Consider the following 15521-nt stretch of genomic DNA (forward strand, 5'->3'; position numbering starts at 1 on the left):
AAAAGATATTTGAGTGCTGTTGGAGAAAATTGAACTTATTGGATATACTTATAAGCATTTGTTAACTTTTGTATTCAAACTTAAGTATATTGTGACCTCCTTTTTCTTCTCATCTGGAGAAGAAACTTTTATTGAGAGATATTGAGGAGATGTTTTTAAATAGGAGTGGAATAATATATTTGTTTTGTTTTCGATACTTTGACCAATAATTTGACCTTTCATTGGTGTTTTGCCCTATGTGGGGAAGAGGAGTCCACAGGGACCAAAGAAATCTCTTTCTTGTGTTTGAACTGACCAGCAATAACACATGATCATATACATGTAGTTTTGAAATTTTTTTTGTAAACAGGTTCTCACAGCAAAGAACATATGTCCTTTCTCTCTCCATAGGTGCAGTATTGGGAGATTGTTATATGTTGGGAGAAATGAGAGTAAGGGATAGACAGGCCTGGAAGGGGCTCAGGTTTGGGGTGATAAGCAAAGTGACATGGGTATGAAGATGGTAGAATTGACTGATTCATGAACCCAGATGATACTTTGGCTAAAGGTGGTTGAGGCTGAGCCCCAGAGCTGCCTGAGGCATGATGACAGAGTTCCTCCTAGAATAGAATATTGGTATAAAGTCATTATTGGACCTCAGGAGAAGTCCTAGTCCAAGAAGACAGGACAGGCTGGGCTAGTTGCTGGGACATTCACCATTTGTTAAGAGTGAAATCAGCTGGAGAACATTTGGGTGTAAAATAAAAAGGAGAGGTGACATTATAGTGGACTGCCTAGTCATTTAGAAGGAACAGATGATATTCATAACATTAATACAGGGGTGGTGGGAGAACTTCAGCTCTGCAGACATTAATTAATTAGCTCAACAAATGTTTGTTCTTTTTCTTTTTTGTGAGAAAGATTGGCCGTGGGCTAACATCCATGCCCATCTTCCTCTACTTTATATGGGACGCCGCCACAGCATGGCTTGACAAGCGGTGCGTCGGTGCACGCCCGGAATCCAAACCGGCGAACTCCGGGCCGCCGCAGTGGAGCGCTCGCACTTAACCGCTTGTGCCACCGAGCTGGCCTTGCAGTTGTTTTTATTGCTATAAGAGAAGCATCTGTTATTCAACTCAGGTGGTTGCTGCCATGTGGAGTTAGCCGATTTTTTAAGAAAATCTGGAAATACATATTTATGTGTGAAGTTCCTCAGTTTTAAGCATTCACAAACGTGAGCCAAATAAAACATGTTTATGATTGCTGAGTTAGGCTAATTAGCTCTGTTGTGTGGTACTTTTCTACAGTAACATTCAGCCCTTTGGGTGTAGGCATGGAGAAGGCAGGGGTCAACTGAGAGTGCGGTTTTGCTAGTTGAATATAGGAGGAAGAGTGGACCCAAGGCTCAGGGTTTGCAAGGGCCGGAGGTAATGACAGGGCATGGCATCTAGGTGGCCAAGAAGGGAATAAACATAGAGGGAGGACGATGAATAGCAAAACTGTAGGTAGGTCTGTGGGTTGGAGGTCTTAGTGAAGATGAAGAATTGTTGAAGTGGGGTTTTTACAAGTGAGCTGGAAGACTAGAAGACTGTGATCAGAACATGTGATATTTGATTTTTTGTGTTTGGAGGTGGTATAATTAGCAGTAGTGACAAGATACCGGCTGTGAACATGGGAGAGAGTGGCCAGGCAGGGTGGAGGAAAAGGTAGCTAGAGTGACTGGCTGGGGTTGCCTGGTGATTTCATATGGATGTGGAGTCCCATAAGTGTTTATAGGAATGGAGGTGGGGAGGTAGACGGTGAGCTATGAGCCAAAGCATTAGTGAATGAGGGAAATGATCAGAAGGTTTGAAGATGACAGCACCAAGGAGATATAGCAGGAGCTAATGACACGAACTTCAAGGGATCTGGGGGTTTTGAAAGAGAATGGAGGAAAAAAAGAATTTTAAAGCCACAATGAGGAAGCTGGGGGGGAACATTCTTTCTCTGGTCCCTGAGATACATGGGCTAGGAGAGAGAAAATAGGCTCCCTTTGAGAGCACTTCAAAGGAAGCGATCATATCAGGGGACAGCCAGGTTTCAATTAAGGCAAGGAGGCACAGGAGCAGTCAGAGAAGAGATGGAGGATGTAGGAGCCTCACGGATCAAGTTCCAGGCCTAGGAAAGGATTGAGGAGGAAAATGAGAGATGAGGAATTGGGGCAGATTAGGTAATGCTCATTAAAGTTTGGAAATGGAAGTTCTGGACTTCTGTAGGTAAGTGAGACAAAACAGCTGCTGGAAGTCTCTTTTAGTTTAAAAGACCATTTCTTGACATGCTTTACTGACAGCTTCTTCCATCAGGCTGTGGAGATGACTCTGGTCTGCTATGGAACTTGGTAGAGTTTCTTTCCATGGTGTGATCTGTACTCTCAAGGGGATCTGTTCCTGAGGTCCAGTTCTTAAGAGTATGCTCCAGTCAAATTGCAAATATTTTTCTTGTACAAGGCTTCTGTCCTTCCCTATATGTTTTTATATGTCAGGAAGTTTGGGACAGACAATCAAGAATAGAATCTTTATGGTCCTTTAAATATTTGTTCTTCTAAATAGAGCCTAGGTACAGCCTTGAGCAATCTGTCTCTTTCCTCTGAGCTCAGCCTTCGCCTCTCTAAGTGCTCTGTAGTTAAAGACTCTTTCAAAGCAGAAGGCATGCTCATCTCTGTACTTCATGTACTAACCATTCACTGAGCTAGAAGGGATCATAGAAGAATAGCAATTGGAAAAAAGAAAAAAACAATATAGGTTAGAAAAAAATGCCTGCAATCAAAATACATTTAAAAAAAATTTAACTTTAATGAATTTACTTTTATTTATCTGGAATGTCTTCTCCTCACTAGACTGTAAGCTCTTAGAGGGTAGAGACTGTCTATTATTACTCTCCATTGTGTCCCTGTCACTTAGTGTAGTCCCCGTCATGCTAGTCGTCAGGAAATATTTGTTGGGTGAGTGGAAGAATATTTAGTATAAGTGTAATAAACCTTTTTCTTCCCTCTCTCAACAAGAAACAGCTGTCATAGAACTGAAATTGCAGTGACATTCCTAAAAGGGACTGGCCTGGGGAGTTTTGCCATCCTTGTCTCCTGGCCACTCTATCTCTTATGCTAAGCAGAGTCACAGCAGGATGGGAGAAGAGTATTTGCCCTCTTAATCACTCTTGCTTACACAGTCACCTCTGCCTATATTTCCGTTCTGATTTATCTGCAAATTTTGCTCCTCCTTCAAGGACGAGGTTAGATACCATCTCTGGAGCCTTTCCTGGTGCCCCCAGGTAAAAGTAAGCTGTACCCTCATTTATGGCATTCTTCATGTTTTACTTTGTAAACAAGGACTGAGCTTGGTCATCACTCTCTCTCCCACATTGACTGTCTCAGGGTCTTGAAAATAGTCAGAATTCAGTAAATAATTATTGAATTAAGGACTGAATGAACGTTTGTAGTAGTCTATTTAGGATGTTAATAGTAGTATAAACTGTTGCATGGAAATTTGTAATTTAAACATGGTGCACCAGTGAAAGAAAGAATTATTTTCTGCTTTATTTTATGTCCTCACTTATTTTGTTAATTATGTATCTTTGGGTCTTTCAACTCATTTTAGGGGGAAAATGTTATTTGAAATACTTTTTCAAGACAACCTTTGAGTCTGGCTCTTAGGAAAATAACCGCCTCCATCCGTGAGTTCCAGTGGCCTTCAGATGCAGCTGGAACCTGGGGAGGGTTACAGCTTCCTGCGAGAGCCTCAAATACTGAACTGCTATTGAAGGCGGCCCCCACCTGCACCCCTGTGCATAAATAGAAGCAGATCCTGATTTGGTACTGGAATAACATGAAGTCGAAGGCAGACTGGGTGGCCTAGCTGTTGGAGCCAGGATTCCCATTTACCTTAAGAGCTGATTCTGGACCATTTTGTATTATTGACTCATTCACCTCTGCAGAGGGGCCGGATTAAAAAATATACATCCAGTCCCTTGAGGCTAAGTGTCCAGGTTGGAAATTAACCTATATCACTTTGAAAATTGTCACAGAAACAAGCAATTGTGGAAAAAGTTTTAGAGAATAAAAAAGGCAGAAAAAATTATGCAGTGAGGTGTAATTGCCAGATAGCCTTGTTCTTAAAGTGAAGGTTTAAATTTGAAGACTAGCATATAGGGGCACATAAAATCCCAATAGTTGTCACTTTCTCACTCCATGCCAAGCTCTTATTTTTCACCTCTGCCTGTTCATAGCAAGGTGCCAGTGTGAGCTTTCAGTTTTTGATGGAACGCTGTGTTTCAGACATCAATATAAATCATGTTTCATGCATTTAATGAATAGTTCTCATACATCTAACTTGTTTCCTGGATTGAACTGTTTAATTAATTTAAAAACTTTTTATTGGAGAATAACGTACTTATGGAAAAATTGTTAAGTATATAACTAGTTAAATTTTCACAGGTTTTATTTTTTATTTTAAAGGGTGTATTGAGAATTAATCCAAAGAAGTTCCATGAAGCCTTCATTCCTTCCCCGGTAAGTTCAATAACTTTATAATAAACTTAATGTCACATTTAATTTTTTAGATGTGCTCTGAAACTGAAATCATATATTCAAACTAAAAGGCAGAGTAATAAAACAAAATCGAGGATGGGCAAGGATTTGTTTCAAATTTAAATAAACAAAAAATTTGCCTTTGGTTAACAACCCCCTCTGCCAGTCTTAAAATCACACTTCAAATGAAAGGGATGGCATTTGTTATTAGGCTGCAGAGAGCAGCTGAACCCACGCAGACACCCACCAGTTTGTGTAATTGGACGCCCTTGGTTTATAGCTTAAAGGGTTTATGGGTTTTTCCACTGATTTAAGTTAATCTTTCCTAAACAAATATGCTATCTACTTTCAATCTACTGCATGAGCTAATCTGCAAATTTGTCCAAAAATAATGTGTAATGCTTTTTTTTTTTTTCCAGAGTTTCTCACTTCACTTTTATGTAGGTGATAGGACTGAGTATAAGGCTCTTTACTATTGGGTCTTTATACCCTTTCTTACATTCATGACTCATTTTAACGGGCTCTCTCCCGTTAAGGGCAGTTCACTCTGACATATAGTTCGCAGCAGGTCCCTAGATAAGTCTTGATTGTGCAAAGTTGGGAGAGCAATATTCTTGAATTCCTGACCTAACTTTTCCAGGATGCCATGAATAGGATAGCTGTAGAATTATAGGTTTTTCACAGCAAAAGAGACCATAGGAATAAATTTCTTCTTATAGATGAGGAAATGGAATACATATATTTTAGTTAACATATTTCATTATGTGAAATGACAAGTTTAATGAGAATACAAGTTCAGTCATCTACTTCATAGGTATTATTGTTGTTGTTACAATAATTTTAAGACCTCTTCTCAAATTCTGTTTAGTCCTTTTTTCCCTTGCCCTCCAGAAGCCAAGGATTCACATTTGTATCTCAAGTTCAGGTCTTAACTATTGGATTAGATAAAAAATATCACTGACATGTCACATTGTTCTCTCTGAATCGTATTTTTTTCCTGTGACAGAACATGGTACAGTCCTGTACCACGTAATGATATTTTGGTCGACGATGGACCACATACATGATTGTGGTCCCATAAGATTAGTACCATATAGCCTAGGTGTGTAGTAGGCTATACCATCTAGGTTTGTGTAAGTACCCTCTATGATGTTCGCACAATGGCGAAATCACCTAACAACGTACTTCTCAGAACAAATCCCTGTCATTAAGCGACACATGACTGTATATATGCTGACCCTGGTACTTGCATTGTAGAATTGAGGGTCAGCTTTGTGGTAGTAACTTAGCTGCAGAAGCATTTGTATCATACAGTGGAAGTACAGTTTACATAGGTGTTAGATTCCAGAGTTTGCTCATTAGGTGAAAATCACATTCAGTAATCAAAAAAATTACCCATGAAAATCTATTAGTAATTAGCCATGTTGGAGATGGATAAACCATCTCTCAATAAGTCTGGCATGACCAGCATTTTCTCCACATTAGAAAGAAGGGCTATTTCTTCATTGGCATACCAGTTGAAGGAGCTTGATTATATTAGGGGCTCTGGTGTGTGCAAAACATGGATTTTTAAGCATGAGAATCACACCCAGTACAATAAGGAGTTCATCCTGAGAGGCACCTGGGAACTGAGCAGATTTCAAATCTCCTGTCTCCTATGCACACTGAGGTTTGCTCTCACTGATTGTAATGATAAAGGGAACTACATACGGCATTTTGAAAATTTTAATGCTTGCTTTCTCTCTTCCTTGAGTATACAGTCTTGAATTTCCCTAAGTTAGATCCCTGTTAGGTCATCTCCTGACAAGTGTGGGGCCTAGGACATAGTATAAACATAGGCACTCATACCTTATATTAAATATTTAAAAATTATAAATCAGACTAACAAACTATTAAGTAAAATACATTCATGATAAATAAAATATATTCCTTGCCAAATATACCTTCATGTACTAGGGTTCAAATGTAGAATTCTCAGACTCTTGGAGCTCCATGCTGAAATGTGGCTGTGTGGAAAGGGTCCACCTCTGGCCTGCGCCTCTTCCCTTCCCAATCCTGGCTCCCTGTCCCCTCTTTGCTGCTCCCTCATTCAACAAGGGCCTTTGAATGCACTTATGTGGGCATCTTATCTCACATGTCCAAGCTCTGTCCACACCCCTTAGAAACACCCACCCTTCAGCCACCTGTCAAGTGCAGGGGGTGCCACTGGTGATGTGGTCTGCCTTCACGAAGACAGACCTGGGGAAAATGCCTGTGTATGCCCCGAAGTGGGCTTGGGGCTGATTACAAATGGGGATGCACATCCACTTGGCCCTGAGAACTCCTTACCTGACGGGGAGGAGTGTGGCTGGAGGAGAGCCAGAGCAGAGATCCTCTCAACTATAGGGCCTAGTTAGGTTCCTGTAAGTTAAATTCATGTGATTTAAATTTGCAAGTGATGTGTTGTCACTGTTTAATCTGGCTTGTTAAAGGAAGTTTAGAAGCAAAAGTTATTGGCGTTTCAAGAGCTCCGATTGTTCTCCTACTTGAAATTGTATTCCTGACATGTCCTATTTAGAGTTTTTTAGACAGTGGTGATATTAGGATTGGCTTACCTCTTTTATTCTCCTGTCTGGCCACTGATGGAGTAGTAATATTGTCTCAAAGAGAGAAAAAGTGCCAAATGATTTACTTCTAAGTAATTAAGAACAGACTGTAAAAGCTCTATCAAGGCCCAGTTGTAAATGATTGTAGGTACTCTGGTTTTGGTTTTGGACACTGGAACAATCCTGCATTCTAGTTTTATGGGTTTTTTTTTTGTCAGTTTCAGTTTTTAGAAGCATTTTAAAAAGCAATTAAAGAAGAAGATAGTAGAGGCAATAAATTACATGTAGATAACTCCCATTGCTGGTCTGGATTTCTGAGTATACATAGCTCACATCCATGTTAGGTGTGAACTTGTATGAATTGGAAAATGCTCGCAGGTAGACTAGGAGGTAGGATGTCAGAACCAGGGCCTGAATGTTACCTGTCCCCTGCTTTAGCAGGGAGAATGAAGACAGGAATTGATATTAAAGAAGGTGTAGCCTCTGCTCTGATAATAAGAAACAGAAAAGTTTCCTTATTTGTAAGATGAGGGGTTGATTAAATATTGTGTAATGTTCCTCACAAGTCTAAAATTCTAAAGTTTTTGGAGGGACAGAAATAGACTAGTTTGATGAATTTATGTAGGTTTATTCTCACTGACTCTAAAAACAGTTGTGAACTTAGTGTCATTTGCTATGTTAAAATATCGACTTAAGTCAACAGGCTAGGAACAATGAATTGATCATTAGGTATAAAAAGTACTTTGGGGGGAGCTTAACGTAGGTTCATTATAATTTCTACTGATAGAAAGTTGATTTTCATTTTCTTATGACAAACCCTAAATACATGGGATAAGTCCCTCCATATGTGTACCTGCCAGTCTCCTGGGGTTCAATAACAGTCAGATGTAGAGTTAGAATAAAACCATGTGACTTTCAAGCAAACCAAGATAAATAGATATTATTGAGATGCCTTTTTATCTGATTTGGGGATAAGATAAAGAGGAGACGTCCAGATGTAAAAACCTGGCTTTTTACAAAAAGCACAGTTTCCATTCTGAATTAAGTTGGTGCAAGAAGGTTTGTACCTTTTTTGTGCATGTGTCATGAGAGACACCCTTTGTACATCTGTGAGATTTATTTCTGGTCCAAAAGGAGCTATACCATTGATGGAGGATGCTCTGACCGTTCTGGCATACTTGGGTTGTCCTTCCCCATTCCAGCCTTCCAAGTATTTAGTTAGACTACCCCCAGATCCTTTCATATTTCCTCTAGGGTTGTTCATTATCCATTTTTCTTTTTTCTATTCTTTCTGATGGGTAGAGCAAGTCTTCTGGCATTCAAATAAAGGTCTGAAAAAACAGTTAAGAAGGGTGATACCTTTGGCCTTAAAAAGTAGTTAAGAAGGGTGACTCACATTTTTATTTTTTTTTTAATTTTTATTTTTTTGTGAGGAAGATCAGCCCTGTGCTGATCATCTGCCAATCCTCCCCCCCCGCCCTTTTTTTTTGTGTTGCTGAGGGAAGACTGGCCCTGGGCTAACATCCACGCCCGTCTTCCTCCACTTTATATGGGATGCTGCCACAGCATGGCTTGCCAAGCGGTGCATCAGTGCGCACTCGGGATCCGAACCGGTGAACCCCGGGCCACCGCAGCGGAAAGCGCGCACTTAACTGCTTGCGCCACCGGGCCGGCCCCGACTCACATTTTTAATATTGAGTGGTTCCCAAGTTTAGTATCTTTAAGAGATTCTGCAATACATACAGGCTTCTGAATGAATCAAGTAAGAGTTGAGTAGTGATGCAATATCTATAGATTTGTGTTGTCTGAGGTTCAACTCAGCCCTGTTTTTCGTGGTTTCTTGGAATAGAAACATGACAATACTAATGTCTTATCATCTTACACCCTGACCTGTCTAAGGGTGGTGTAGCTGCTTATAAAAGAGACATATCGTGGCATATGTTTTGACACATGATAACGGGTTAGGATGACCTCCAGACAGCTCTCTCTTCAGTCTAGAGAAGTTGGAGAGATCCTGTTGCTTTATGAATTGCAGAAGGCTGCCGTTGATGATGTTCTGCCACACTTCAGTTGTTCACTCTTTGTTAACTGGTTGTCTCTTCCTAAGGTCTCTGAGAAGCTTGTCAAGAGGTCAACTGCAGTAATTCTGACTTGGTGGCTAACACGGTAGCTGTTCCTCAGGGACGAGGGTGGGTCAGGTTTGGCAAAGTGCAGGCCACAGCTGCCAGCCCATGGCTAGATTGGAAATTGAACAGAGAGACTGTTCACCAAGATCTCCAGTGGTTTGTAATTGGCAACTATAAAAAATGCTGAGTGTCTAAAACCCCATTTTTTGTGAGGGGGTTGGTGAATTTGGAGTGCTGATTTTAACTTGAACTAAAAGGTCGTAGTAATCACCTGTAGTCTGTTGAGTGTTACATTTATTTTATATTGAGTGTCTCTTAGAAAATTTTGATTGGTTGGCTTTCCAAGCCTGTTTGCTATTACCTCTTTTAAGAAGAATTAACATTTTAATTCTCTCTTATCCTCTGAAAAGAAGCATATAGTATACACTTTTGCAAGGATAAAAGGATTTGAGTACATGTTTGCATGTTTGTTGATGAAACATTCTGAAAATATCTAATTTTTTCGTGGAACCTTACTGCTGAAGGCATGCTTTTCCTTAGCTATCTCTTCCATTTAACTGTTTCTGCAAAGTAATTTGGCTTAATAGGAAGACTCTAGCCCCTAATATTTAAGTTTAGCCGTCGATACCTGGGGAGTTCACGAGGGCCACACTGCTTAAAGTGGGTTGTTTTTAACCATGTGATTGAGGATGAAGGAGTTCGTGCCTTGTTGTGTTCATGGTTGGGAGTTCACCCAGTTCCTAAGTCAGTGAGAGAGGTAGAATGTGAGAACATTTTATGGATCTCGTATTACGTACCTTTCCTTTTTTTCTTTACTTTCTGCTTAGATTTCTGTAAAAACAACCACAGTTTGCTCTCTCTGCTGCTTTCCTAGGGAGAGTATGGTTTTGCTGGTTTCCTCCTAGAGAACCTAGAGCTTGGCCCTCAGTTGGTTTTCTTGGGGAATTATATGTTGTTGTTGTGTTTTCTTACAGACCTTCTATTTTTTACCCTTCTTCTTAAAAAAACATCAGTTAATGTGGAAAAGTATCATCATGCTTTATTTTATTTAAAACAAAAAAGGATAACCTAAGGATAAGTTACTCCTTTTAGCTATGGAAGCATGCAATCCCAGTTTTTTGCTTTGTGTTTTTGGCCTGCCTGTAGTAGATTTTCTCTTATTTGGTGATTTTTTGAGCATTCTGTTAACCTGCTCTTAGATGTTCATCACCATTTCTATTAGTTCCAAAGAGACTGAGCTCCCTCTAGGTCTATTTGTGACTATGTACTAGTGTTCCTGTTAAGTCAGTGGATGATTGCAGAGTCTACAATTTTGGAACCAAGGAAGTAATTTTTGGTTCCAAGCTGTGGTAACCTGTGTGTTTTATTTCTCTCTTCAACCTAGGATGGTGATCGAGACATTTTTATTGATGGGGTTGTTGCTCGTAATAGAGCCTTGAATGGGGATCTTGTGGTCGTGAAGCTGCTTCCAGAGGAACAGTGGAAGGTGAGTTAAATTTTCCTTTTCTAATTATAGACTTCTGCAGGGCCTTTTGCATTCCATGGTGCATCAATGAGGCATCATAAATTGAAGCAGTCACGGACCCCTAAGTCCCTGTGGTTGTCTCAGACACAGGCCGTGGGATGCTTGAGACATGGAAGCATCTGGTGGGCAGACATGTAATGATCTGAATTGTTCTCCTTGCTCCCTCTCCTGTGATCTGTCTTCCCTATCACGTGCCTTGCATTGATTTCTGGTAGTTTTTAGGATAGAAAAAAAGCTTGCAGGGCACATTCAAGCTTGATACATATTATTTTCCCACATTTAATGCTGGGAGAACTGGAAAGACAAAGCCATGGAGATGGTGGCAGTCTTCACACATTCCTGCTGCCTTTGCTGGAAAACTCAGGCAACCCATATCTAGTTCTATAGGGCCCAGTTTTGTGATTGAACCTACCTTGGCAGACAAAAATAGACTCTGTTTTCATAAAACAGATCTGGTGGCAGAAGAAAATGTTTTAAACTGTGTTTCAGGCTCCATCTATGTCTGTCAGTTGAAAAGGAAGATATGATTTTTGTTTTGACTATTGTTTTAAATAAGGGTGCTAGGTGCTAGAATGATTCACCTGTAACAATTTCGTTGAATTGTCATGTAGAACTGGCAACTTGTATGTCTAAGTCTGACTTTTTCTTCATAGCATTTCTTCATATCATATCTTTTATTTGGCTCAATTCATTAGTAATCAAAAATTTGGTGTCTTCTTTAGAGGTATTATAGCATAATGATTAATGGAATGAGCTTTCAGGATAGGCTACTTGGATTTGAGTCTCATCTCTGCCACTCATCTGTATAACCTTGGGCAAATTATATAACCTCTCTGTGCCTCAAATGCCTCATCCATAAAATGGGAATAATCATAGTACCTGCTTCCTAGGTTTGTCATGAGGAGTAAATGAGAACACATGTAAAAATCTTGGAATGGTGCCTGACCCTGATAGCAGCTCAAGAAATGTTAGTTTTTATTATTAGCTTTTCCAGAAATGTGGAAAGTACTACCTTATCTGAGAGCCTTGTCGAGGCATAAATTAAATTATTTTTTATCTGACAGGGCTAGAGTAATTGAGTTATAACTGTGTGCCAGGGATTTGTAGGGTGCATGGAAATTAGTAATGATCAAGATAGACGTAGTTCTTGCCCTCATGGGGCTTTTAGTCTGGTGGGGAGTGCAGGTATGAAGAGACTGATACTGATCACACTTAAACAAACTTAAGGGTAATTTTGATTAATGCTGTGAAGTTAAGTGCGGAGTGTTTGTGAGAGTGAATTATCTTAGTCCAGATCCACCTCTCCACCCTCCCTCTACCCCACCCCCAGTTGCTGCCAAGTGTGGATATAGTCTCCTCCCTTGATTCCTTGAAAGCACAGCTAAGGGTTGTCTCCAGGTCCCAGGAACATAGATTGATTTAGGTCACTTCCTTTTGTCTTGACAGCATCATCTAGCACAGTGTTGACCAGGTATAAGAAGATAAGAGGAGAGCATTAGGGTTTGGTCAAACCAAAGAAAGTATTCCTAGAGGTCATTTGAGGGAGTAAAGAGGCCGTATTATAGTGAAGATGAGCCAAAGAAGGAACAAGAAGAATAGTGGCTTCCTTTGACTTAAGGGTGAGAATGGGTAGAACAGAAAGAAATAGAAGAGTGGTTAGCACGTCGGGTGGGTCTAGAGCTGACCAGAGCAGGTGTGAGGTCTTGAGATTAAAGAGTAGGAATGGAGAGTGTACAGTAGAGCACTTGTTGAGCTCTGCAGAAGTGGATGAGGTTGCTTAAAAGAGCAAGACCAAGTTGGTTGGCATCCTTCCTGCCCTTGGCTGAGGCAGAGGTTGTCTAAAATAAACAGACATATGAGTAAATAAACCAGTTACATTATTTCCCTTGTTCTTCACCCCATTTGTGTTTAAGACCAGCAAGCACAGCCTCTCCTGGTATTGTCAGAAGCACTCGTGCTTTGGGCAGAAAGCCTAAGAAGACAGGGATAGGTTGGAGGTGAAGGTGTTTGTTATTGTTGAGTTCTAGAAGGGCAGGTTTAGGACTTGGGCATTCTTATTTCTGCCTCGATGTCTTTGCTTCTAGATAAAAACCTATACCTTCTTCAAGACTCAACACAGCAAAGTGGTGTTTTTTTCCAAGATGTCTAATTTTGTAAATTCCTGGATCACTGGACCTTGTTAAGCAGATAAGAATTTGCAGAAATTTTTGTAGCATTCCTGCAGTCAGTACATTCAGGCTACACAGACACAGCGTGTTGTTTTTCTGTTTTACAGTTAGTATCTAAAGGCAGAAGAGGTTAAGGGCCAGATGGAGTTTTTAAGCCAGAGAGTGACATGATCTTATTTAGCCGAAAAACACTCTCTGCTGTTTGGAGAATGGAATGTAGTGGGGGCACTTGTACATTGAGATGGCCAGGTAGGAGGCTAATACTGGGTCATGACAGTAAAGATCTCAGAGGTAGGGATACATTTTGAAAGCAGAGCTGATAGGACTTGAAGATGGATTTGAGGAAGAGGGTGAGTGAAAGAGGGGAATCAAGGATAACTGTTAGGATTCTGGTTTAAGCAAAAGTTAATGATGTCATTAATTGAGATGAGGAATAGTGGGGAATAGCATGTTTTGTTGCAAAAATTATTAGTTCTGGTTGGCCATGTTAAGTTTAATTTCTTTTTAGACATGTTAATAGAGATGTTGAGGATATTTGGAGACCTACATGGTTTCACTTACTGATGAATTCTACTAAACATTTAAAGAAATAATCCTGATTCTACACAAACGCATGCAGAAAATGCAAGAGGAGGAGACCTTCTCCAACTTATTCTGTGAGGCCAGCATTGCCCTAATACCAAAACCGGGAGAAGACATTGTAAGAAAAGAAAGCTACAGACTAATACTCATCACAAACATAGTTGAAAAAATCCTCAACAAAATATTAGCAAGTAGAATCCAGCACATGTTAAAAGGATAATACAACATGAGCAAATGGGGTTTATCCCAGCAATGCAAGGTTGGTTTAATATTTAAAAAGTAATTTGATGTAATTCACCATATTAACAGACTAAATACCATATTTAAATCAAATGCCATCGTTTCAGTGGATGCAGAAAATGTGATAAAAGTCCACAACCAGTCATGATAAAAACTCACAGCAAACTAGGAATAGAAGAGGACTTCTTCATTCTGGTAAAGAACATCTAGGAGATACTTATAACTAACTTCACTGTTAGTGGTGAAAGACTGAATGCTTTTCCTCCAATATTCAGAATGAGGTAAGAATGTTCCTTCTCATCCTTTTTATTCAACATTGTTCTGGAGAGTCTAGCCAGTACAATAAAGCAATAGAAAAAAAACACTCTCAGATGGAAATGAAGAAATGAAACTGTCTTTATTCTCAGACTATATGATTTTCTATGTGTAAAATCCTAAGGAATCTACAAAAAAAACCTACTAGAACTAATAGTGAGTTTAGCAAGGTTGAAGGACAGTTGAAGGCTGATGCACAAGAATCAGTTGTATTTCTACATACTAGCAATGATAAATTGGAAATTAAAACATTTCTTAAAAGTACCATTTTTAATAGGATCAAAAATATGAAATACTTAGGGATTAATTTGACCAAAGATATATAAGACATGTACACTAAAACTATAAAACATTACTGAGAGAAATTATAATTTTTTATTTTATTTATTTTTTTCCCCCAAAGCCCCAGTAGATAGTTGTATGTCATAGCTGCACATCCTTCTAGTTGCTGTATGTGGGACGCGGCCTCAGCGTGGCCAGAGAAGCGGTGTGTCGGTGCGTGCCCGGGATCTGAACCTGGGCCACCAGCAGCGTAGCGTGCGCACCTAACCGCTAAGCCACGGGGCCGGCCTACTGAGAGAAATTAAATAAGGCCTCAATAGATGGTGAGAAATACTGTTTCTTGGCTTTGGAGGCTGCCTTTAGAGGTACAGGCAGGTGGGCCAGGTACCTCATCAAGAATCATAGCAGTCACTGTCCTTTGCGGGAATGGGCAGCCCTGGGGTTTTAGGCAGATGGACAGAGGGAAGTGGAAGGGCTCAGAAGCCCAGTGAGTATTCAGGAGTCTGGAGAGGTGATGGTATGCATGAGGGAGGTCTGCAGAGCAAAGCTGAGAGCAGCTGTTTCCTGTCTGAGAAAGATGAATGTGGGGATCCCTCATTAGAACTGAGGCCAAGCCTATGGACCAGTGCTTGTCTTTACCCTGCAAATGATTCACCTGGGGACTTTGTTAAAACACAAATTCTAATTCAGTAGATCTGAGGTAGTACCACAAATTGTGCATTTTTAACAAATTCCCAGTCAACATTGATGCTGCTGGTTCTGGAACCACACTTTGAGTAACAAGCCTATAATATGTGAAGCGGGAGGGAAAGAGAAAGAAGCAGCTGGGGAGCCTGGGGCTTAGATCTTGTTGGCAGGAAGATAGTTGAATGAGAAATGTGAACCTTAACAGTTGTGGCTGGGTCATGAAGTCCCCCTAATAGACTGAACCTAAACTCTCTCTTTACTGACATCTTCTTAAGCAGGGATTGACCTCGATACAGAGAAAGGCCTAGCCTGGCAAGGAGGACCCTACCCTTTGAGTTGCTGGTAGGAGTAGAGTAAGGGAAATGACGGAAGGACTGCCTTGATGTCTGCATAGGCCCTCTTCAGTTTACAGAAGATTGGAAATGTAGAGGGTGGTCCAGGGTTCCATACTTATCTGTTTCTGTGGAGCTC

The 15521-nt window shown here is 40.3% G+C and overlaps 1 protein-coding gene across 5 annotated transcripts in view; it reads left to right on the plus strand.

Moving 5' to 3' along the window:
• DIS3L2 (DIS3 like 3'-5' exoribonuclease 2) overlaps positions 1 to 15521 on the plus strand; it is a 338953-nt gene that overhangs the window by 50120 nt on the left and 273312 nt on the right. For all 5 annotated transcript variants that reach the window (XM_058533210.1, XM_058533214.1, XM_058533212.1 and 2 more), the window contains 2 exons: positions 4469 to 4522; positions 10636 to 10737. In XM_058533210.1, the coding sequence (XP_058389193.1) occupies positions 4469 to 4522; positions 10636 to 10737 (156 nt within the window). The remainder of the gene's footprint in view (positions 1 to 4468; positions 4523 to 10635; positions 10738 to 15521) is intronic.

Source organism: Diceros bicornis, chromosome 37, assembly GCF_020826845.1.
Source record: "Diceros bicornis minor isolate mBicDic1 chromosome 37, mDicBic1.mat.cur, whole genome shotgun sequence".
NCBI lineage: Eukaryota > Metazoa > Chordata > Mammalia > Perissodactyla > Rhinocerotidae > Diceros > Diceros bicornis.